Below are 25,337 nucleotides of genomic sequence, written 5' to 3' on the forward strand. Positions count from 1 at the left end.
AGTGGATCAACCTGATTTTTTTGTCCAAAGATCTTCAAGGTGAGGCCTAACTTCACAGCGACTTGGATGATGTATTCACATGACATGTTGGCCATATGCGCACAACAGATGGTAACTTTGTGATCCACTGAGATGGACCTAAACAATCCTCAAAAAAGGAATTTCAATTTTCAGTATAAAAGGTTTTATACCTCATAGTCAGGCTTTTTATTCTGACAAGTGGCGCATGGTTCTGAATCCAGACCATCGATATCTTACACCCCCCAGTGGATGGACCATGCTCCAGATAATAATAAAAAATGAACTTCACACAATTAAGACTTTGAGGAATGCTCCAGTGCTGTCAGAGCACTATAAGTTATAGTGCTCCTAGACTCCTAGTTTCAATGGTTCACTTGGACAGCCCATTCGGTCAACCTGAACTGTCCATTAAGTACAGAACACCTTTCTAGGTATAATACAAAAATCCTATTGATCAGATGATCCGATCCATCTTTGATTTGGCCTTATTTCCACAGCCATCCATTCCATGGATGGGATGGATACAAATGCCTAAAAAAATGATTCTTAGATTCATAAGCAATCCATGACAGGCCCCAACAAACAGATGGATCAAATTGTTTATTGGAGCTACTTTTGTGTAAATTAAATTGACAGTCCATATTAAAGACCATTGATCAAATGGTTCATATTTATCAGATCGGCTTGATGTTTGCATGAACCCAATAAACAGTCTAGATCAATGGATTGACTGTTTAAGTATCCCAATGCAACTAGGAGCAGTATAACTTATAGTGCTTTGAGATCAAAGGAGCATCTATCACTAAGATTAACGTTACCAAGATTTCAACGAAACCACATTTTTGTAAAAAATCTAGTTTCACAAATATTGCAACCAAAGTCCAAACTAGGCCCTGATGCGATGGTAGAATTTAATATTTTACAGACACATGCGGTGTAATGTGTGCATTGAACCATTAACAAGCATGGTTTATAATAATGTCATCCATGCGATCATCAAATCAAGATTTGTCAACATCAAAAGAAATCAACCTTAAATATGACTATCATTTATTTTGCTTCAAGATATCCCAATTGGGCAATACGAGATCCCAGAGTACAAGCATGAACCTGTGAGTAAGGATTGGCCAAGCATATCCTGTTTTATGTGTGCATAAGTATATTCACAATCCATGTATATGCATGCTCGAGTGTGCCCATAAGCATCCAGATTATCTCATGTGTATGTAAGAAAAGCCCCAAACAATTCCCAAAAGCAGGAGTCATTACCCGATCAGTCTCAACTAGGCGACCATTCTTTGCTAGTAACCTGAATATCCTGTAGGCCTCTCGCCCATATCTTTTCAACACAACTGATTCCACCTAAAGTATTGGAAAAGCAATTTGGGTTTGATAGACGAGGAAAGAAATCTTGTTTCCATAAGCAAAAGAACATAAAAGAATTTATCGAAATTGAGTACCTCATCATTTTGAGCAACTTCAATAATGTTCTTCAAATCTATAGAAAGGAAAATGCGTCACATAAGAAAGTGATCAGAAACTATTATTTGTTCATGGATAGTAGCAGTGTTCGAAATATCGGTATCGCATTACGTATCGCACCCTTGGGATACGGATATGTAACGGTTATCGCATGGGATATATCAGTTGTATCGCGTAATGTATTGTTGTTGTTGGAAATATTGGGAAATTAGTCGAATTTTTCAATGAAACTTCAGTGATTATTATTTTTTTTTAAATGACATCAATACACACTTATAAATCAAAACGTTACAAAAAACAAGTGCACATAATAGGTTTTCTTTGTATGGGGTCATAACATTGTCTAACTGAATTGATGCAAGTATATTCAAAGTCTATTCATATCATTTATAAATGTAAAAAGACACGTGGAAATACAAGCAATATATTCAAAAGCAAAAGAAGAATCACGAGATCAGGTTACATATATGTTTGATTTTATGTTTGGACGCAAAGATTGCAACCGATTTATGAGAAATTGGAAATTTTTTATTTTTTTCAATTTTCTACAACTCGGCCCATCTCCTCCAATTCTCAAAATCGAAGCTTCAACAATTTGACACTAATTTAACATGATTTACAAAAAAAAAAAGAGGATCGAAAATCGAAAATGCTCACCGAATTGAACACGTGGGATGTATCCCACTACTTATGTGTTTCGTATCGCACAGGTGAGATACAAGATATATCGTAGAATATATCGGCCGATATCGTCGATACTTAAAACGCTAGATAGAAGCATTGAGAATTGGAAGTTGGAACTTGGATCAGCAAACAAAACAAATAAAAGACAGTTCAACTGAGCCAACTTCGCTAACTAATGCAAGTGAGTTGGTCATCTTGTCTTCTTCTTTTTTAATGAAATTGTACTTTGTCTTTTTAAACAGGCAAAAAGATATAAGTTTCTAAACACAGTAATGCATTATCTTGGGGTTTCCTTGTAAGAAAATGATAAATGGTTTAATGTGAAGATGAACGAGGACCTGACTATTATCCAGAGTAAAAAAGTTTGAAAGGATTCACAAAAGAAACATTCGAAGGCAAAGAAGTCTTTTTAGTCTTCGAAGAGAGTTAAGCAAACAAACCAGCCTTTTCCTCTTTTTACCCTTTTCTTTCTCGGAATCTTGGGTCATGGTTTGTTTCAATAAGCTACATTATTTTCTTCATCGTTGATCTGATTAATAGGTATTCACTTATGTTTTTAAGTATCCTTTCATAGTGAAGGGACGCGATTTCACAAGCTTCTCTTTTTTTTCTTTTTCTTTTTTTCCTTTTCCTTTTTTTTTTCTTCTTTTTTTTTATTGGCAGCTTCATCTTGTTGAGGATATCTAGGAGGACATATCTCCTTTTTATCTTTTCCATGTTTTTGCAGGATCATATTTTCTTATTAACCATTTCAAAACAAAACAAGGATAGGGCCTCATGAGGATTGACTGGCAAAACAAGATTAGTAAAACCAACCACAAATAGCTGGGACAAGGGCATGACGACGATGATGACGACGACGACAATGATGATGATGACAATGAAACATTTGAAACAACCTTTTAAACTAAAAGAAAACATTAAGCTATTAGAAACAAAACCTTACAAAAAGAATGCTTTTATTTTTGTTTTCTTTTTTTCCCTGATTATAAATTAGGTTTTATGTTATTAAATTTATTACTCATTTTTTTTTAGTGGATTCAAACTTTCATTGGCTCACTAGAGTCAACAACGCAACTCACCTGAATCATGAGTCAACATTCATGCAAGTTTTAAGTCCAGGTTATGAATTTCCAGCCATGTTTAGAAGACATCTTTAAAACAACACTGACTGTTTTGTGTTCAACAGAATCATAAACGCAAGGAAATAGCCGAATAATACCAACAGTGTATGGCCCGTCTGTCCCTCCCATGGACGAGTAAGAACCCAGTTGGTTGAGGGCAGCTCTAACATGTTCCAAGGTCATTTCAAGACCCTCTGGCCTTCTCCTCACTTCTTCTAAAATGGTGTCCATCAACAATGGTGCTGCAATTCAAAGCATCATAATAAAAGATAAGGCTAAATTGTAAAATTACATACAGCTTTAGTATCAGAAAATACAGTTGCAATGAAGAAAATTAAATCCAGCAAAATGGCAAAGATATTTGATAGATAACGCTAAAATCATATGTAACACTTCAAAATTTTATGGGCATTTTGAGAGCAAGCACAAAATAGGGGGGAAAAAAATGTATGGCTCACTATAAGCATTATGAGGTTCGCTTCATGCATGCAATTTGGGCGCCCCTTGCATCTGTCTAAATCCTAGGTGTTAGTGACAAGAGAATCCAATATTAGAAACAACCCAAAGTGTTGAATGAAACTAAACTTGATCATCTTTCTGCAACACGCTGTAGAAGTTAGTCTGTAGTCATGGGAAGTAGATACATGTGCATGCTGTTTCAGCCAGGGTTCTCCATGTTCCAGCTTTGGCAATTAGACATGGCTTCGACTTCCTCAATCAAATTTACAATACTCCAAACTGCTTCTAAAACATTCTCTGACGCTGATAGTAATAGCCGTTATTTTATCTAGACCAAAAAAAAAACTTAAACCTATGATACCCAAACAGTTCAAAATAGGTAAGGTATCTGTATTGTGGAGCATGCAATACTTTTAATTGCATGTGTAAAACCGTACCATGTTGTATTCAATCCATATCAGGGTATCATAACCCTAAATGCTGTTAAAAGTATGATTTGGATGTGTAGATCAAGTTCTTTCATGCGGATATGTGGTTGAGTTTGTTGAGGACCTTAAAACCCGTTGGGGCTTGTCTCAACACTCAACCTGCTTGATTGAACTGGTCTAAGGCCTAGATTTAGTACATTCATTTTATAAACAATTGTACAGGTCATGTTTGACTAACTTCATACTGCTGTAGGAGGTAGTCATTCCAAAATTTGTAACCACTGACTAACTACCATACAGGTTACGTTTCTTAAGTTTTGTACCAGAAGAAGTTTGATATCAATAAAATTATTTCTCCCTCTCTACTCCATTATTCTTGTGGCTGTACTCTTCTCCATTTGTTGTGATTCAGGTGTCGAGATCTCATTGACGCGATAATCAAATTGCACCACATACCCTACCTATACATGGATTCCCACGAATCCAAGATTAAACTCAAAGATGGTCCCTCAGTGCACTTGGTCTTCTGATTAACTGATACATTTGAATATTTATTTGATAATAGAGGTGCATTCATATGGTACTGGTACCACCAAAACTTGTAGGGTTACTGGGCTGCTGTGGGACCCACGTCAATTGTGCATCCAATCCATCATTTTCTCTCCCTGATGCTCATGGTAGAAACCAAACATCAAGCTGATCCAAAAGTTAGGTGGGCAAAAACGCATGGAACAATGTAAACTCATGCCCAAGACCTCTAAATTCACAAGGTGTGGCCAGCCTGGGTTTTGGAATGGCCTGATTTTTGGTGTGTCCATTCATCTTAGTGGGGCAAATCTAATGATTGGATTAGATTGCATATATACAACATGATCGGCCACACACACAGTGGGGAAGGTTTTACTGGTTGGGTGTCACCTCCCAACTGTTCTATGTGGTGTGGCCCACCTGAGTTTACATTCAGGCTAATTATTAACCCCATGACATAACATCGAAGGGTTCATCTACTGGACGGGGTAGCTCTAATGCACAGTTGATGTAGGGCCCACATTCCAGCACATGCTGCAGTGGCTCTGGTACCATATGAGCACACCTCATGGTTATAAACCATGCAAGTCAAAAGCCATTCCTATTCACTTTTTGCATGTGTACTGGGTTTTTCATCATGCATGATAAACCATGTTTGCATGACATCAGCATGATCAAAGAAAGTGGAAATTGAAATGTTCTGGGGATGACTTTAGTTAAAGCACCACATTGGCAGTAAGGACACTTCCTAGAGGGTGGTAGCAGATCTAATAAAGGGTACTCTCGGTCCATCTCCTAAAGATACTCCTCTAAACCCCAATAGGGGTAGAAGGTAGATATTGGATGGGTTCTTTATGGTGAATTAAGTTCTATATCACAGTTTCACAAACCATAACACCAACTTTTGTGGTGAATAAGCATCAAACAGAATCGGAAGATGCAGGTTCTTCCTTGTAGAGATTGAAGCTAGTAGCTTCTCATGTTGAAGGTCAAAAAAGACTAAAAACCTTCCACGACTCAAGATCAGAAACTTGCTTAAGCTATGTTAGTTGTGACATTTTATAACTATCCTGATTTCTGAAAATGACATAGGCATATGGTATAAGCAACGTTATTTGGAAAATATGAATATTCATCATATAGAGACCATTATGAATGTCCATCATATTTGGAATATATGACCATTCATCATAGAGAGACCATTATGAACATCCATCATACCAATATCAACTTCTGTAGAAACCTTTTCTTTTTTTTCTTTTTCCTTTTTTTTTTTTTTTTTTTTTTTTTGGAGGGTGGGTGGGGCGGCGGGGGGGAGAGATAGCTGAAAGGAAGAGGTGCAACACTAGCCGTTCCGGGAGGTCAGCCATCCTCGTAATACTCTCGCTGGAGCAGAGTTTTGATTGGATTCAGTGTACTAGTGTTGGTACAATCATACCCACTAATCAATGGCAAACCTTCCTGACTCATATAAGGAGCTTGAAGAGAATGAGCAATATAGCATAGAAGTAGTGAATATAAACTAATGGACCACCCTAGGAGAGGGGTCAGATCAGGTCATCACCTGATTCCTCCTCTTTAACTTTTTTTTCTCGGCTTCTTGTTGCTTCTAGCATTGCTTCCAAAACAGTGCCAGTCTTGACATCCATCCTTGATCTCACATTAGCAACACAGGCCTAAAACACACAATGAAGTTTGTACAGACACATTAGCAAATGATCAAATGCAGCGTGCAAGAACAGGAAAACACCAAGATTCATTTTTCTTTGATGAATAAAGTCCCGAGAAAATTTGTGGAGAAATTGATCCTGCACCGAATGCTGTTGTCCCCCCACCCTAAATGAGTGTTACCTATATGGAAGCTTCCAACTCGCCTCACATGTAAATTTACTGTGACCCATATATTGGAATTTATTGTAGTGAACTCAACTGAAACAAAGTGTTTAAAACTGAACAATGATGCAAAATGAATTCAAGCAAATATTGTCATCAATCGCATAATCATAGTCTTGTCCCGGCTATTCAGGGTCGACTTACGAATCCTGTTTTGCCAACAAGCCTTCATATTGGCCACGGTCACTGATTACAGCTGCAATCTCTAGTAAAAGAGCATCCAGATAAATTCATATAAACTGAAAAAAGAAAATGTGCATAACATTTCAGCATTGTAAATTACAAATGAAGGATAATTAGGAATATCATAAGCACATTTCAAAGATCATTCATGTGACAATGTTATAAGCTGACACAAACCTTATGCCTAAGACAACGTACGAACTCCTCAAAATTAGCACGCCAAAGAACTTCTTTCTTGCCAATCGCAGTCATAGTTTCATCATCCATCTCCAAAGCCTCATGCTTGCGCTATTAAAATAAACAAAAATGCATTGAAAAAATGAAACAGAATCAGTGAATAAATTAGCTATAAATCGTATTCTATGATTAGTGATAATGAACAAGCCAATCTTATTTGCAAAATAGCACACTGGCTAAATGGAACAAAGAAAAATATTGAACAATATAGTTTAAAAACTCAACTTGACTCGGCAACTCGATCAGATTTCATCAAGACTACAGAAAAACTCAACGGTTCCTGACACAGTCAAGACTTGGAAGAAGCTTGACTAAATTTGACAAACTAAGAAAAACTCATTGAAACTTGACAAAATTCGAATCAACTCGCTATATATATATAATATTGCTGAAAAAATGATCACGTAACTTGATTTGGCAGACCTAACAGATTACTAAAATTCATAAAAACCAAAAGAAGCGCAAAAATACAAAAAGCCAAACAATCGAACCAAGGGGGAGGAACAGCAATCACAACAATACAATGCCTAGGCCCAGTTATTTAAACATATCAACAATAGAATCAGCGAGGAGTTATCAAACTCCCCTGTATCGCTGAGAATATCGCAATGAATCGACGATACATCGATACATTATGGTATTTTGTATATAACACAATATAAAGTTCCCGAATATCATCAATAAATGCAATATGTATTGACGATACTGAGAAAACAGCGCTCCTTCAAGAAAATACCAAAAAAAAAAAAAAACTAAAAATCCATTTTCTCTTTTCTTTTTTTTATTAGATTCCTAAGAGGATTTCAGCCAGTCATTGTGAGTTGTTTGGAGCTAAAATGATTTCGGCCAGTCCTTGTGATCTGTTTGGGGAGAAAAGAGGATTTATGTGGGGAAATCAAGATCGGAGAGTGGAGATCAATCGGAACCCAATTAGTGACTTTTTTAATTTTAAGTGTTTTTTCTTATTTAAATGGTTTAGGATTAGTGGATTCAAATTGGTAATCCATGATTTTGCATGTTTGCATGTTGGTCGTGGATTTTTACCTCCAATTTTCAATTTTGAGAAAAGTGGAGGAATTTGGGGGTATCTGAAATTCCCTCAATTTAACCCATTTAACTTGCAATTGGAGTGTAGGAAAATCATGTAAGAGTACTTGTAGGCTGATCTACAGATTGAAGCAATCTTTTGGAATTTTTGGAAAAAATATATATTTTTAACTAAAAAATATCGAAATATAAATTAAAAGGTAATATTTTTTTTAAAATTACACTAGCCAACCAAAATTGGTACCTAATACATGTGTATTGATGAGTTTATGCTGATCAAAATATCTGCCACACTATTTTATTTACTTCCAATAATAAATTTATTTTTTTATAGAAAATTAACAAAAAATAATTTGGAAATACATTTTTTAAATACATGCATTCTTTTTTTGCTTTGAATGTATTGGTTGTGTTTTCACACTTGTCTTGTATGATTTATAAATGATATGAACTAATTTTAGATTTAATTATTTCACTTCTGCTAGATAGCACATAGTTTAGGACCCTATACAAAAGAAACCTATCATGTGTACTTCTTTTTCATGGTCTTTTGAGTTCTATGTGTGCAATAATGTCTTTTTTAACATCCCTTGAAATTCCATTGAAAAATGCGATCAGTTTCCCAATCTTTCTTAAAAATAGCGATACATTCCGCGAGGCGTGTGACATTCCATATGCAACACGGAGTTTTTGTATCCCAATGACGTAATGCATGCATCAATACCAATATTGAAATCACTGTCTAGGCCTATACCTAACATACTCAAATTGATCCCTAGATAACCCACAAAAAAATTTAAGACTCGAGGGTCAATTTACAATTCTTCCCCTCATCCTACCCAATGTTCTAAATATTGGCGATATTATCGATAATATCATGGAAATTAATGTTATCACTAGGTCAGCGATACCAAAACCCCAGGTAATATAGAACATTTCCAAATACCACTGAAAATTTTGATATTATCTGTGATATTTGGCAATAGCAGCAATATTTTGGTCTCCACCAACTGCTCTCATGTAATTACTCTCCTATATCACACCTCCCCACATGTTATGACAGCAGCACATGAAGGAATGGAAGTTCAAGGCCTGCATCAAGTTTAGATATTGAATACTCAAATGAGCTGCTTGTGTGAACTCCCTTTACGAGTGTGCGAATAAATTGAGCTACTTGTGTGAACTCTTATTGTGTAACCTCTTTCACTGAGATTAGAAGATGATGTAGAGTCGAAAATTTCCAAAGCTAACCTCACTCTGATACCAAAATGGTGTAACCCGATTACCGAGTCACTAAGATCTCGATTCCCAAATTGCAAAGAAATTTAATATATGTATATATACTCACAAAAACAATGGAGTAGAAAGAGAGTAAGAGAGAACTTTTGTTGATATCAACATTTTTTCTCTTACAAAACTTAAAGAATAATCAAACTTAGAAAATTATTAGAATGACCAGCTCCTACACTGCTACCCTCTTTTATAGATCCTAAATGAATCTTTAATTGAAATCCCCCCAACTCAGAGAATCAATCACAATTACAAACTAATACTAATCTAATATTCCTTAATATAGCAAAAGCCTAATAAAAAAGCAAACATGGAAAGTAACTATATCTCTAAAACCAGCCCATATCTTCATATCAATTACACCATCGCATCTTTAAATCAGCCTCCCATATCTCCCAAAAATAGTAAATTATAATCCTTCATTTAGGCCACCAAATTTGTACATAATCAGCACATGCTTGGCTTTACGGTGGGCTATGAGCCTATGTCTTGTCGGGCCATATAGTGGGTCTAGATGGGCAGTGGGCGTAGGTGGACCGCAGGTATGCATCATATTGTTACATCAATGAGACTTTTGGACAACCTCATTATGTTGACGCCTATTGGATTAGTGGTCTGGATCACCAATAAAAGCTCCTACTCATGGTATTTAAAGACGGACAGGTTACGGGCATAACGGTCGTTACATAGGAAATGATGGTGCCCATTACGTGATACAGTGCCGTAACACCCGATCTTGAAAAATGACTTGTAACAAGCCAATATGGGCCTATAAAGGGCCATAATTGATAGAAATTGGCCCATACCGGGCCTATACGGGGCCGATACATTTTTGTCCTTTTATAGGGTGTTTGATTTTTCGATTACATGAGTAAATACCTTTAAATAGGTTATCATTACTTACCTTTGTAATTGTAGCAGCAAAATCAAAGTTGACGTTGACAGAGAGTATGTTTGGGCAGAAACTGATGTTAAAACTGAGGCAGAAAATGGATTGTGAACAAAAACTTTGAGGTCCACCGTTATGTATGTGTATGATCCACACCATCCATTCATCTTACCTGCTCATGTTAGGGCATGATCCCAAAAATGAGGCAGATCCAAAGCACAAGTGGACCACACCATAGGAAACAGAGGGAACTGAACACCTATTTGTTGGGAACTTCTTGGGGACCACAAAAGTTTTGGATCAAGCTGATATTTGTGTATCCCTTCTTCCATGTTTATGTAACCTTATGATCAAGTTGGATGACAGATACACATCCCTGTGGGCCCTAGGAAGGTTCTGATTTTCAACGGTGGATGTCATTTTGGGAGTTGTCTCTTGTTAGCTGATCCACTTGAGCTTAGAATTTGCCTCATTTTTTGGCTCATGCCCTAAATGAGCTGGTAAAACAGATGGATAACGTGGATCAAACACATACAGCACAGTGGGTCCCATAGAGATGACATGCATGCAATCCCGGGTCAATTTCTTGCATGCAAACACATTTTCCGAGGTGTATTTAATTTTAAACCGGCATTTCAATATCTACCAAACGTGGGGTAAATACTATAATTTCTTATTTACCACCATTTACAAGTGGAAATGGAAAATCAAACACACCCTGAAATAAATTTTGACCATTACAGGACTGTTACAGCCATTACAGCCCATATCATGACAGCAAAAAGGCTAGCCGAACGGCCACCGTTACCATTATTGAATACCTTGGTCCTAGTCGCAGAAATTGCAGGCTCAAGAAATATGTGCCTATCCTTGGGTAAAGGTTCCTATAATCCCACTATAGACATTGGGCGGCATTGCTTAGCAACAACTAGATAGGCATATGCATATACTGGAGAAAAGGACTGCAAAGATAAGAACATGATTCAATCGGCCTTAACCTTTGCATAAATTGCCAGACAACGAGGGCACAACCTGATGAGATGGAGCACAGAAATCGTCATATAGAAGGTCAAACATTGTTTTCCAAATAAGTTGTTAAGTATCTGCAAGCAGTTGCATTGGTCGCTGGGCATAGAACTACATATTTGCACAACAGTTGTACATGTTTATGACTCGTCATTGTTAATGATATTAGTACATAGACTAGACCCTTTTAGTCAACTTAGAGAAGAGAGTATCAAACTCAGGTACAGATCATTTGTACCTTGCTTTGTAATGATCAAAGTTCTGTTTGTGACGAGTACAACATTTCCACACAAAATCCATTCAAAAAGTTCCATACCAAATGATAAGAGCACTTTCACCGACCTTTTCCCCGACTTGGAGACTAGGAAACTGCTCCTTGGCTTCTTCGCCTAATGTGATGTCATTCCCCACACATGCAATAACAGAAAACCTTTCTGTCTCTGAAGGAGCTGCAGCAGATATAGCCTGTTGTTCAACAGTTTCTATTACTTCAGCAGCCTGCAAAACAAGAAAAAATGCTTTAGTTTCATGTGCAGACTATGCAAATGATATGCAATAAAGCCAACAAGAGATGTACTTGGAAGTAATTTCAAGTGCAGAGTCCCAATAGTGAACTTATATAATACCCTGGTACGGATTTATAATATCTTACTTAATTCTCAATCATACAAATATATTACAAACAACAGTTGTCCAAAAGCAATGCCAGTTGGATTATGTCAATAAGTTCTCAACCTTGATAGCAAAAATGAATAGTCAATAACAGAAGGGTATAGCTGTAACAGGTGAAGAAATTGCCAATCACCATGAAAAGCTTAAGATAAGCCTTCTTATAAGTTGTAACAATAATTTTAGCACCACAAACTAGTGGCTTTAAGGTCAGATGTGATTGAGAGAGAGGACTCCCTGCCACTATGATATGGTGAATACATGTACCTTCGTATATGAATTTTGAATTTTAGCCTTGTAATAGTATTCTAAGTCATGCATATCAAATTGTTAGTCATTTACATCAATACCTTTATAATCTTGCTTATTAACATACAGTTAGTACATATTGTAAATTATGGAATTAGACTAATATTTTCATATAAGCATCAATAAATAGTAAGGGTGATTTCAGATACTGATAACTCATATATTATATTATTGAGTAAATCCGGAATATACTAATAAGTAAAAACAGTTCTCACTAGCAGTCCTTAACTAAGAACTCATTATAGGCATTCACAAAAGATCAAAAGAAAAATAAAAATAAAAATAAACTCATTATCAGCCCAAGTCTGGCTACAAATGTTACAAGAAACAACTAAAATTCTAAAACGGAATCAAGTTTAGAGATTGTGATAAATAGACAAGTTATTAAGAAAAAAAAATCAAGATGAAAAGTGATTATAGGGAAAAAGTTTGCCCAATACACAATATCAACCATAAATTCTTTCCTTTGCAAGAAAATGACTACATCATTCACCTTAGGAAATGTCTTAAGGAGGCATCTATATTTTCCAGCAAATTTGTAATCCCATCAACAACATAGACCCGAAACTCTCTTTAAGCCCAAGAAATGACATTGTCCCTTCAGTTCACCCGTTATCCATAGGGCTCATAATCTGAGGGAGTTCGGGCAGCAGGATCCTCATGAACACTTCATCCTTCAGGAATGCATTTCGCATAATGGAGCTGTACTTCCAATTAATGCAATAGCAGGATCAGCATACACAGTGGTGTGCCAGAATTGGTTGCACAGCCGACCTGAGCAACTGGAAGCATGGTATTAAAAAACGGTTACGTTACAACCGTAAAGGCCACTATATAAAGGGAACAATCACCCCATTACATGATACAGGGATGAATCGGTCTGTTGTGGGAAAAAAAAATGAACTATATCATCCTGTATCTGCCGATACACTCTGTATCAACGCAGTTATGGGGCCAATAAGCCATTACAAGCCAGCATGCCCATAAAGGGTTCATTTCGAACATTTTTATTTCCAATTTTTCTCTCATTTTTCCACTACTTCATTCATTTCAACCATGAAGAAAGCTTAGAAAGTAACTTTAAACAAGATGAAGGGCTATTTTGAGGATCAAAACACAAAATTCGAGTGGGATGTGATGAACGGAAGCAAAGTGGACTATTATATCAGAAGGGATAAACTATCACTTTTTTCATTTTTCCATCTTTTGTTTTGTTGTACTTATAGGTAATGGGCCCTAATCCACCAAATTATGCTTAATTTGTGTTCAACTAGGGCCTATTTGGTCAAATTTCAGCAAACAAGTTGACACTGCCTGACAGACGACATTCTTACCATAGATGTCCCATTACACCATCAAATACATGTCCAAAACCAAAAGAAGGATACATATTTGGTATCCTCACATTTTTAGAATTTTACCAATAATTGTTTAGATTCTTTTCCCAAAGAAAAAAGCTCTGGCCATTACAGGGCCTTAGGCCAATAAACTGGCCATAAACGTTACGTAATACTAACACCTTGACTAGAAGGCTATATAAATTACTTCATTCATCACCACCAAATAGTACTATCACCCAGGCATTACAAAGGCTCGAACCAAGAGAGAGGATTATCCAAGAGGCCTCTTCTGGTTTCTGCAAAATTCTTGAGCCTCCACCTAAATTGGTCTTCAAGTCCTTGTAACATTGATTAGTTAGTCATTCGGTGTACCAAACTTGGCTCAGCCAATACCCTGTCGACCACCCTTACCTTTCTTTGATTTGTCAATCAAAGCAAACCTCGACCTTCGAAGCCAAAAACGCTTAGCTTATGTCACGAAAACAAAAGGCCCACCACCTGTACAAACATGTCCTCTAGACAAGGCATTTGTAAATATGTGTGTGAAAGATTTCAGCCTTCCACCTTGGCCCCTCATGGGTGTCCGGCCAAGCATCCACACATCGAGCACCCTTGCACTCATGGATAACCGTTGAACCCCACCACCCCCCAGCACAAATATGCATATATATACATAAACTTACGTGTGTATATGAACAGTGTGCTGCATATATATATATATATATATATATATATATATATATATAGAGAGAGAGAGAGAGAGAGAGAGTCATGCTCCCCTGCGCACCTACGCACGTGCGCACCTTTGCACACATGCCATGAGTGTCTAATCTGAACGGTCCATGTGATGCGAAATCCCATAAAACCTCACGTGACAAATTTTCACCCTGATCTAATATTCTAGTGGGCCATAGCAAAGAGAAATGCAAATCAAGGGAGGAAACTGTTTTCATTTTTCATGGCCTATCAAAGTTTTAGATCAAAGTAAAACTTAGGCCTGGGGGGTTTCAGGAGGTGCTGCTTCACATGAACGGTTCAGATTTTGGATCGACATCACGTATGATGGGTTCTTAAAAAAGTTCGTACGTAGTACGTACGAACTGGTTCGCAGGTGAGCGTTTCCGTATATATATATATACACACACACACACAAACAACGGTGTTTCCCTTGCCCTTAACAGGGTCATAGATGCCACGATTGCTCATATAAAAATGCAAGAGTCCAGACCATTAATATTGCTACAATATGCACTCTGCAATCATATTTAAGAATCTCTACAAATGACAAGGTGTTTCCCTTACCCTTAACAGGGCCATATATATCACAATTGTTCATATAAAAATGCAAGGGTCCAGACCATTAATATTGCTTGAATATGCACTCAGCAATCATATTTACGCCTTTCAACCTAGAAAGATGTTGATCTGCAGTTATCCAATCAAATATATAACATATACAGTTATACACCCCATTTGTGCCCTACTTTTGAATTTAATAACATGAGTAATGATGATGAAGATCACCTAAATAAAAATACCACGCAATGTGCTATAGTATACTTAACTTAGAACCCCGTCTTCGAGGCTGAGCACTTTCATTATTCAATTCAACAAAGGGTTGAGAACTCGGACAGCGCTCCACGAAGTGTGCATCGACAAGTTTAATGAAGTTTGCTTGGTGAGCATCATTATTCCCTAAAGAAACAATAACCAAGATAAGACCCAAAAATCAAATCACAAAAATAAGCTAATACAGTTGTTATTTACATAAAACAGTCATTCTCATCAGACATCATTCCTCGTTACATGTAGTTATAATGTAAAAGAAATGCAATTACGAAAAGAAAAAAAAATCGATAGTGGGGTGGTTGAAGTTTGAATCTTATTCTCTGTCCCATAAAAATTGTCCAAGAACACTCCTATATGAAGTCTCTAATTACTTCAAATTGTAAGTTCAATCACAAGTTCAACTGAATAAGTCAAAACGAAACAACCCATACCTTGGTTTCCCTGTTTTGCGCGGTCTATGATTTGATCCAAAGAAAGACGGCCATGTTGAAGTAATCCCTCAAGAAGTGTTTCACACTGCCCAAGAAAATGCACGAAATTCATTACTACCTTTGTTCCAACAAATAAATGATAATCCCTCAAGAGGTGCTTCACACTGCCCAAGAAAATGCGAGAAATTCATTACTACCTTTATTCCAACAAATAACTACTTCATGCATTTTGCTTGGGAACAATATAAAATTATTTGGGCCACAACTACTATGTACATTTTCCACCATTTCTTAGTTGAATCACTCGCCGCATATGTGGCAAGCACATTCTCCAAACCAGACCATCCAAATCATTCACACAATTGTGGATGGAGCATAGCCCGACAATCACGCTGACTGGACAATCATAACGATCCAATACCCGCCATTTTGGGCAATTGACCATTCCTCTTTTCCCAGTCCATTTGACGGCCACCAACTGGATGGTTAGGATAGTCCAATCTGTGCGAATTTAGAACTATGCTCCATCCAAAGTGGAACCAGCAATTCAGACTATCTGGATAGACATACATTCATGCCAAGTGTACGATTTCAGAAATAGCAGAAACTACACACTCTAATGTATCTCCAAATTCAAGCACGAAACCTGCTTGTCGAAGCGCTCCGCCACGATCACCAGAAACTTTGGGAAACGCATGCGGTGCAGGATGTTATCAAAGAGTGCCATGTACTGAGTTACGGTCTTTGGCGCAGCCCCAGCCCCGCCTAATTAAAACCAGGAGAAAAAAGAAGGAGAAAATTTTTTAAAAAAAAAAGATTGCATCTCTGCCGTTCTTTTTTCACATAGAAGATAATAGTAGCAACGGAAATAGCGGCGGTGGGAAATTTACTTTGTATTTCGATATTGAAGGCTTGAACGCAATTGTGTTGGATTAGGACGAGGAGACAGTTCTTTAGCTGCGCACGCTCGAGTTTGGTGTGTCGAATCAGTTCCTCCAATGATAGAGTTCCTTTGTGCAGAAGGCATTTGCATACTTTCTGTGAAGGAATAGAGAAGGGGTTACAGAAATACACTGAGATACGGTGTATGTGAGAGATGAACGGAGCGAGAAGGGGATCTTACAGCAACGAGATCGCCGAAGTGGGCAGTGATGAGTTGGAAAGCGAGTTCAAGACCGTGTTGCGTGAGCATTTTCCTTTATAACTGAGTTAGGAATCGAGCGACTCGGGCACGGAGAGGAGTCGCTCTTGCTCTTCTTCTCCTTCCAGGCGAGGGTTTTTGCGAGGTTTCTTCTTCTGTTATTTTCGCGGTTGCTACAGGGGGAATGAATTCGAAGCGAGTTGCCTGTAACCCGGGGTTACACGGCTCCTCTGTAACCCAAAGCTCTGTGGAGCCCACCAAAACGTTTTTTTGTTACATCCACTCCGTCCATCAGTTTCCTTACTCATTTTAAGATGTGAATTCAGCCAAGAGGAGGATCCAAAATTCAAGTGGGCAACACAAATGAGGATTGAACTCCCACCGTTGAAATCTTTGTAGGGTCACAAAAGTCTTGGATCGGGGTTATATCTGTTTTTAACATTGCACCAGCCTCCGGTAGGCATCGCCTTATGGACGGTTTGGATGTTATCTAAGGTAGCGCGGGTAAAACCTCAGTGGGTGTTACTCTCACCATGCGGAGCCCACCTCGATGAATTTGTCATATATCCACACTGTCCATCCGTTTTGACAGCTCATTTTAGAGGTTATCGCAAAACTTAAGCAGATCCAAATCTTCATAAGACCACGCCACTAAAAAAATTGGTAAATGACCGTTAAAAACTTTCCCGTGGGCCACAGAAGTTTTGCATCAAGCTGATCTGTGTAGACTGTACTCTGGTTGTTCATATCGACGGTTCGATGACAAATAAACATTAGGTACCTGCTTAATGTGGGCTCTTGGAAGTTTCTAGCGGTGGGCATCCAACCATTACTTTTTTGTGTGGCGCAGTCCACTTGAGATTTGGATCTGCCTAATGTAATTTTTTTACCGGAGACACCGCCTTTTACTTACCTTACCAGCGACCGACCACAAACATAGATAACCAAAGTAGACCTGCTTGTACGGACAACTTATTTCGAGTGAAATTAACCCTTGTACTCACCTGCTTTTTTACCCGAGGGGTGAAAGGGGTATTTTTGTCCGTCCATACTTTAAAAATCCTCTCCCGTCGGTAAACTTTCTCGCCAGCGAGAAAAATATTTACCTTAAAAGACAGGCCCACAGTGTTGATTTTTTCCAATTTTTAGGACTACTTCCTAAAATTGGTGAGTAGAGCAGATAGACCCTGTGGATATACAACACATCATTAATGTAGGCCTCATGATAAGGGTAAGTTTTATGCGGGTAACACCTAATCCGCTCCTGTCAACTAAACATCACGTCGGAAGGCTCCAACGGTGGTTGTCTCCATCGCGGTATGGCCCACTTGAATTTTGGATCTCTCTCATGATTCAGCTCATGTCCTAAAACAGGCAGTTGAAATCGAAGTCGGTATAACACAAACATCACGGTGGCCCCACAGAGCTTTGGATCACAGGGGAGCGTGTAACCCCAGGTCACTGGAGGCAAGTGGCGTCCGCAATGGAGTGAACTTTTTTAAATGAGAAAAGTTAGATACTCTGGCATGGTGCGATGGATGATACGCTGGAGCTTAAAATTTTCATAGAGAGAGTACAAATAAGTCAAGTTCAAATTATGGTTGCTATTTTGATGCGTGGTGAAACAAAAATTGCGCTCATACGATCATCTGACTATTAGATTGCTTGACATGCATTGGACGTTTAAAATGAAAATTGTCAACGGTCTTGTCTCACCAAACAAGACGAATCAGAGATCAGGGTCGTTCAAGCAATTTAATTTTCAGAATTTGACTTGGCCACGCTGAGTTCCACAATTTACCATGTGTAAAATTTCTGGCAGGAGCGGCCCGACCTAACCTAAGGTGGTGTCTCCATTACCGTGGCCCCACCTTGATGTGTGTGTTCTATATCCACGTCATCCATTAGACATGAGCCCAAAAATGAAGCAGATTCAATTCTTAAGTGGACCGTGCCTTAGGAAACCGTGATAATTGACCATAATAAGCCACAAAAGTTTTTGGACCAAGCTAATATTTGTTTTTTTTTTTAATTACATTTAGGTTTACGTTGACTTTCTCAGCTGATTGATGGAAAATAAATATTAGAGCAGGCCATATAAAGCTTTTAATGATGGATGTTCAATTACCATTGTTTCTTATATTATTGTCCACCTGACAACTAGGTTTACATTTTCTGGGCTCATGCCTAAGGCTATCAGCCAGTGAGCCTGAGATAGGTCTCAGCCCAGATTTTGAACTGTTTCAGGTTGAGCCATTGGGCTGAGCTTATTTATGATTCTCTTTTTCAAGCCCGAGCTTGCTCCATTGACACCCTTACTCACGCCCTAAAATTATAGGGTAAAAATACATAATAAATACATCCAGGTGGGCCCACAATAAGGCATGTTGCCCAAGTATCACCAAAGAAGAAGTGGATTGAGTACCACGCCACATCGGTTCTAAGTAAACTCTGTGGGACCCACGATAGTGTATGTCTTAAGGCCACCGTCCATCAGTTTTATTCACTCAATTTATGGCATAAGACCAATGCTTAAGTAAAATACAACACCTAATGTTGAAAACTTTCTAGGAGCCACGAATTTTGGATTAAGTTCATATTTATGTTCTCCCTTCATCCACACTTTATGATCTTATGAACAGGTTGGATACATATAAACTTGTGGGCCCTACCGGGGTTTCAATAGTAGAAGTCAATATCCATATTTCATATAGTGTGGTGTGGTGGAGCTTTGGATATGCTTCAATTTGAGCTCATGCCCTAAAATGATACCGAACGAAAAAAAAAAAAAAAGAGAACGGACACCTATACTAAGCACCACAAAGCTCACTCGGTACCTAGCCTAATGCAAGTACCTTTCCTTTGCCTGTCTCCTCTTTTCTATAGTCTATATAAACGGCTAATTATATTTTTAATTCCCTTAAAAAAATTCTAATACATGATTATAATAAAATAAAATAAGGTACTAAATAAGTAATGCCAAGTCAACTTTCATCAAATATACGATGGGGCGGCCCAAATGAATGTGGACCCAAAAGGTCAGTTCTAAGCCCTCCGTTTGCAGTTTTCCACACCTGACAGGTTGCATCGTAGCCTGATTTGATAATGTCATGTTCTTGGATAGCTTAGATGTCTCATAATATAAGAGAACCAAGACGGTTTATGATTTTGATTATTCCATAAAAAGTTTCACCATCAATCCAAGAATCATGCCGGCCTATCTTCGATTGACTGTGCCTGTCAACATAATTTACATCAATGACATTATGAATGGCTAAAATGTTGAACGAGGTATACAGAATTATCAATCCAACTTAATTCCTTTTCCTTTATACTAAGCGTGAGAGTTGAGACCACTGAGAAAAGGTCAAAATCATTATTTTGTGCGAGGAATCCTTACTTTTCACCATTTACAATCTGATATGGATAAAACTGTTATTTGTATGTCTTTAATTTGTGTAAAAATAAGGGAGTTTGATTGTCGGCTACTTGATTGATCGAGTGAATCCAACCCTGTCTGTAAACATTTTTTTGATTTCTTCGATGAACTCTTTCATGCTCTCCTTCTCAGGTATACCTTAATGAAAAATTTTACGAATTGAATTGGTAATGATCTTTATACTTAATCTATTGATCTGGTTCCACCTATTATATTTGAAAATATTACAAGTAGGGCTGGATTCAGTTAGTTTTGGAGGTTGATCCTCATTTAAGGTTAAGTCTAATTCTACACGACCAAGATTTACTTCTAATGGCTCCTTTCATTCCAAGAAATTTGAGCTATTAAGGATAGGGAGGCTTTTAATTTGGGAGAAGATGGATCCAATGTTCATAATTATAACATAAAATGTACAACAACCCACATAAGAGGAAACACCCATTTAAACATTAAGCATCAAATAAAATACACTTATTATACTAAACTTTATATAATTAATGGGGCAATCCACTAGATTATATAGGACGATGAGCCCAATCATTAAGTCCCGGTGTGAAATTCAGTGCATCATTATGACCACTTCCTTTGAACTGAGATCGCAACACATAGGCGGTCTTCACAACATGAGGTTGGTTGAATATCAACAACATAGGCCCAAACAATCCAACACTTTTGTGGCAAGATGGACCATCTGATCCTATTTTGTTAACACTATCCACCACACCCCGTTTGGCTCCAGTTAGATGACGAACTCATTTAGGTCGAACACCGCTTGTTTGGAGACAAATACCATCTCAATGTCCTCGACACACACGCTTGCACTATGCCCTTGAATCTAAGACTCAATGGGTATCCTTAGTCATGACAACTTTAGTGGAACACGTAGCCAAGGGTATCAATTAAGTCTTAAAAAATTAGGACCCTGTGAATGCTAGAAATCGGTGCCCATGCTTTTATGTTTGTTTTTTTAGATGCAAGGGCATATTTGGATTAATGATGTAGTAAACTTTGAATTGTCGCTAACCAATTTACTCAAATTCCTGCAATCAGCTAGAACCTGCATAATCTATAAAAGCCAGAGAACCCTGAGACCCTCTTGCTTTTTGAGTTGATTACTGATCTGCAATATAGGATTCCGAGTAAGAGACATCGGTTACAAAGAGGAAAAGTGTTAGTCACCCTCTCTGCCTGTATAGGTGTACAGTCTCTACTTTCATATGGTTAATTGATTTTAGGGAATAAGATGATAAGGTGCAAAGTACCAAAAATAGAACTAGGCATACTCAAATTTCCGATGTGACAGGGTCCAGAATTTTGATAAGTCACAGAGTATACGCCCAAAGAATGTTTAGAAAAGAAATTGGTTAAAAAGATGCAATGATGTTAAAATGTTATGTAAGAGGGACTAGGCTACCACGAGTTCTTGATGTGACATGATTTATAGTTCTGGTAAGTCACAAGCATACATTCATTGAAAACCTAGAGATGTAGGGGGGTTAATATGGGAAGTGATGATGCAAATGATGGATAATGTATATAAGTAGCGATGACTTGATCATTGGCCTGCAACTTAAATTGACTAGGGCGTGTAGTCCTAGGTGAACCTAAGCAAGAGAGTTGATGTAAGTGTGACTACGAGACTAAGAGAGAGTAAAAGGAGGCTAAGGTGGCTTAAAAGGATAAAAACTTTGGAAACTAAAGCTCTCTTTTCACTCTCACTCTCTTACTCACTCTCTTACTGTCACACTCTTTTTATTGATTTTAGTTGGTGTAGAAGGAAGAGAGGAGGGGAGTATTTATAGCCCTTAGGATGGTTTTTTGATGATTACTAGGATTATGGAGAGTAAAAGATGAGTGAAAACTTGTGATTGGTAGAGGGGAAGGAGGTGCCACATGGCACTCTCTCATGGGTTGATAAGGTTGGTAAAATAGTAAATATAAAGAATAATGGGGGAATAAGGGTCCCAATACAGTTGTATTTTCAGGAGAGTAACAACAATAGCTCGGGGCACATCTCTCGAGAGGAGGTGGTAATTGACTTACCACCGGTGGCAATCTAAATACCACCAATGGTAGACTACCACTTCTCAGTTGCTTTGCTCCGAAATATGATCGGATGGATTCTTCGACTCTGAAAAGCAGCTTTATGGCTTAGGTTTAGGCTATGGCTTGGGAATTGCTTGTGTTTGGCTATGACTTAGGAATGGCTAAGGTATGAGGATTTATGTTAAGCTAAGGTTATGGTAATAACTCTCAAGGACTATCCATGAATCATTAAGTTGCTATCCTGGGTGGAGTGTCTACAGATCCCACCGTATTCAATTACCCCTAATAGATATTCTCAATGCCTCGTAGACAAAGAGATGAGTGAACTAAGCCATATAAGTTGCTATTTGTATTTTGTCTAGCCACTAGTAATACATGGACCCTTATAGACTAAATGAGCATGATGCCTATAAATGTTGTTCAATGCTCTTAGGCTATAATGGATAAATTAGGCTTAAGTAACTACTATCTTATAATACTTGTTCAACTAGAGCCATAACAGCTATGGTTCAAATGTTTTAATAGTAATCTACATTTACCTTTACACAAAGGTATATGGAGGAAGGCTTGGAACCATGCCAAGTATAAATCTGAGCCCCAAAACCTCCAATGGGTCTAACTTATAGTTAAGTCCCAAGATGGGCCCCATGATTACCATCAAAAAAGCCTATATCAGGACCCAAACATGGCCTTTAAATTGACCTACAAACAATTAGTAATCGAGCCCAAATTCAATCATCACAGGGGCCTTCAATAGGTTAAAGGCCCGGTTGTTTAAATAATGAACTAAATTGGCCCTAAACTAGCACATACGAAAAACTGGCCCATTCCATGGATCTCAAACATAAAGACACTGACTTATGATTGGGCTTGAAATTTTCCCAAACAAGTTGTGAAAGCAGGACGTGCGGTTAGCATGAAACATGCCTAAAAGGTCAATCCATTGGAACTTGGTGGCTTGGCCCATTGCCATAACCTCAAACCCGATTTTTTTTTTAAAAAAAAAAAAAACCCTTTTCCTTTTTTTTTAAAGCAACATGTATGCCCCCCTGGCCCGATTATAAAGTAAAGTAGGCCCTATTAAGGCTTCATTTAGAGCAGAAAATGAAAGGGGAGAAAAAAGAAAAATCCCTAAACCCTAGTTGCCGCACCATCCCTGAATGAAGCCCTAATTGACGCTACCCTGCCCTCTCTTAGTTTTTGGAAAACACCACAAAACCCTATCCTTACGAACTTTTTCCACTCGTTGAAACCCTAACAATCCTCTACATCATCGGCTACTGAAATTGATGGCTGCAAGCATTGATTTCGGCAGCCAGTTGATTGCTCCATCCTAATCCAACGCCGATAGTAGGTCATCTCTGATGGAGGCATGTAACCAAACTTCGCCCATCATCTTCCACAGTAGGGGCGAAACCCTAGTCGCCTCACCCACCGAAGATACTCTGTCGAAATCCCCACAGTAGCAACCATTAGTAGCCATTGAAAGCTCGTATGTCATCTCCTCTCCAATATCAATGGGTTCCAGTCATGGTGCGATTTATGTAATTATTTTTATTTTTAGTCTAAATTGGGAGAAGTTGGCTTCGAATCCATGCCTTCCATCTCCAAATCGCGTCATTGTCGTTGTCAACCCCAGATTGTGACACAGAAACCGAACAACAGTGCAGGGGGTCTAAGCATGGCTATCGGTTTTCATGGTTGCGACGATGATGATAGTGTTCATACACCATGACTGCGACTAAAACTCAACATGGTCTAGGGTAATGGGTCTAATGAAGGGATCTGACGCTTATGGGTGTGAGGGTGTATATGGGAAACGACCAGGGTACAAGATTATCGATCCCTACGATCTGATTAAGAGTTTTCATAAAACCCTAATCTAATTCATAGAATCGCCAAATATAGCACTCATCAGATTCTGGCAACATAGCCCTATATCAATTAGATTTTAGAGAACAACAATCTTACCCATGAATTCCATTGAGGAAAATTAAAAAAAGAAAACCATAGATCAATGTATACCTTGTGCTTTGATACCACATGTAGGAAAATCACAATGGATTCCAGGATTTACACTAATATCAACGTATGGAATTCAAATTGAATTTTAGACTGCGTACCGATTGACCTTCGTGCTACTTGTAGAGGATTGCATGTCGGTCTTCCGTCTCCTCTACACCTATGACTGTAAGTTCTCTAATGGGAAGAGAGACATTTGTATCAGTTAAAAAAGTATTACAATCATATATTTCCTCTACAAGATGACGAGCATAAATACCCGTTATACAAAGTTTAGATCCTAAGTTTAGGACCGAGTATCTCTAAGCTAGGAAAGTATATCTCTAATCAAATATTTACTTAATATCTCTAAAATATTTACATAATCAAATCAGTCTATACAAGGTAGTACACCAACTTAGAGATATTCTAGAATTGTATCAATTGTCAACAGTATCAAGTGTGGAGTTGGGGACTAAATGTACTATATAAAGTTAGAGTGGTTGTGTGAAGAATCCACCGATTGTAGAACTTTCCACTTGTCTATTACTCCTCAATCCCACGTCTTACAAGAGAAGTTATTATTCAATACAACTCTATCCAAAATTGTATACAATACTTCGTGCTTATAAAATTGTATACACTCATCAACTACGTGGGTCCCACCTTAATGGTCATGTGACTAATTCAAATCGATCATTACATTCTCATATAGAATTATACCATAAATGGCTTACAATTTCAACCTAAATGGCTAGGATCAAGAGGGACTATTGGCCATTGATGTATGTGTGTGTGTGTGCGCGCGCCTGATTTGACTGGCGACCCACTCTTTTTTCAAAAAATAAAAGAGGATGGCATTTTATACATTTCGCACTAGGTCTTGTTAATCCATGTTATTGTCATTCCTCTTAAGAGTCAATTAAAGCAGATTATGTGTAATTTATACAAAATTCGCGTGGTGTATTTGGATATTTGAAAATAAATCTTAGTGAACAACAACTGAGACATATCAAATAGTGTCACGTCAATGTCTAAGTGGCCGATGAAGAAGCAATCGTGAATAAACAGTTATAGGACAGATGGTAAAGGGAGAAATAA

At 37.9% G+C, this 25,337-nt stretch overlaps 1 protein-coding gene across 1 annotated transcript in view; it reads right to left on the bottom strand.

Moving 5' to 3' along the window:
• The window catches only part of LOC131240886 (uncharacterized), a 35,573-nt gene extending 18,630 nt beyond the window's left edge, over positions 1 to 16,943 (bottom strand). Inside the window, exons 1-11 of the mRNA XM_058239410.1 lie at positions 16,733 to 16,943; positions 16,500 to 16,647; positions 16,256 to 16,374; positions 15,610 to 15,694; positions 15,174 to 15,304; positions 11,634 to 11,789; positions 6,980 to 7,090; positions 6,291 to 6,402; positions 3,410 to 3,553; positions 1,482 to 1,519; positions 1,291 to 1,383 (exon numbers count right to left, since the gene is read on the bottom strand). Coding sequence (XP_058095393.1) covers positions 1,291 to 1,383; positions 1,482 to 1,519; positions 3,410 to 3,553; positions 6,291 to 6,402; positions 6,980 to 7,090; positions 11,634 to 11,789; positions 15,174 to 15,304; positions 15,610 to 15,694; positions 16,256 to 16,374; positions 16,500 to 16,647; positions 16,733 to 16,801 — 1,206 coding nt within the window. The 5' untranslated portion in view covers positions 16,802 to 16,943. The remainder of the gene's footprint in view (positions 1 to 1,290; positions 1,384 to 1,481; positions 1,520 to 3,409; positions 3,554 to 6,290; positions 6,403 to 6,979; positions 7,091 to 11,633; positions 11,790 to 15,173; positions 15,305 to 15,609; positions 15,695 to 16,255; positions 16,375 to 16,499; positions 16,648 to 16,732) is intronic.
• Between the last annotated feature and the right edge of the window lie 8,394 nt (positions 16,944 to 25,337).

This window comes from Magnolia sinica, chromosome 3 (assembly GCF_029962835.1).
Source record: "Magnolia sinica isolate HGM2019 chromosome 3, MsV1, whole genome shotgun sequence".
NCBI lineage: Eukaryota > Viridiplantae > Streptophyta > Magnoliopsida > Magnoliales > Magnoliaceae > Magnolia > Magnolia sinica.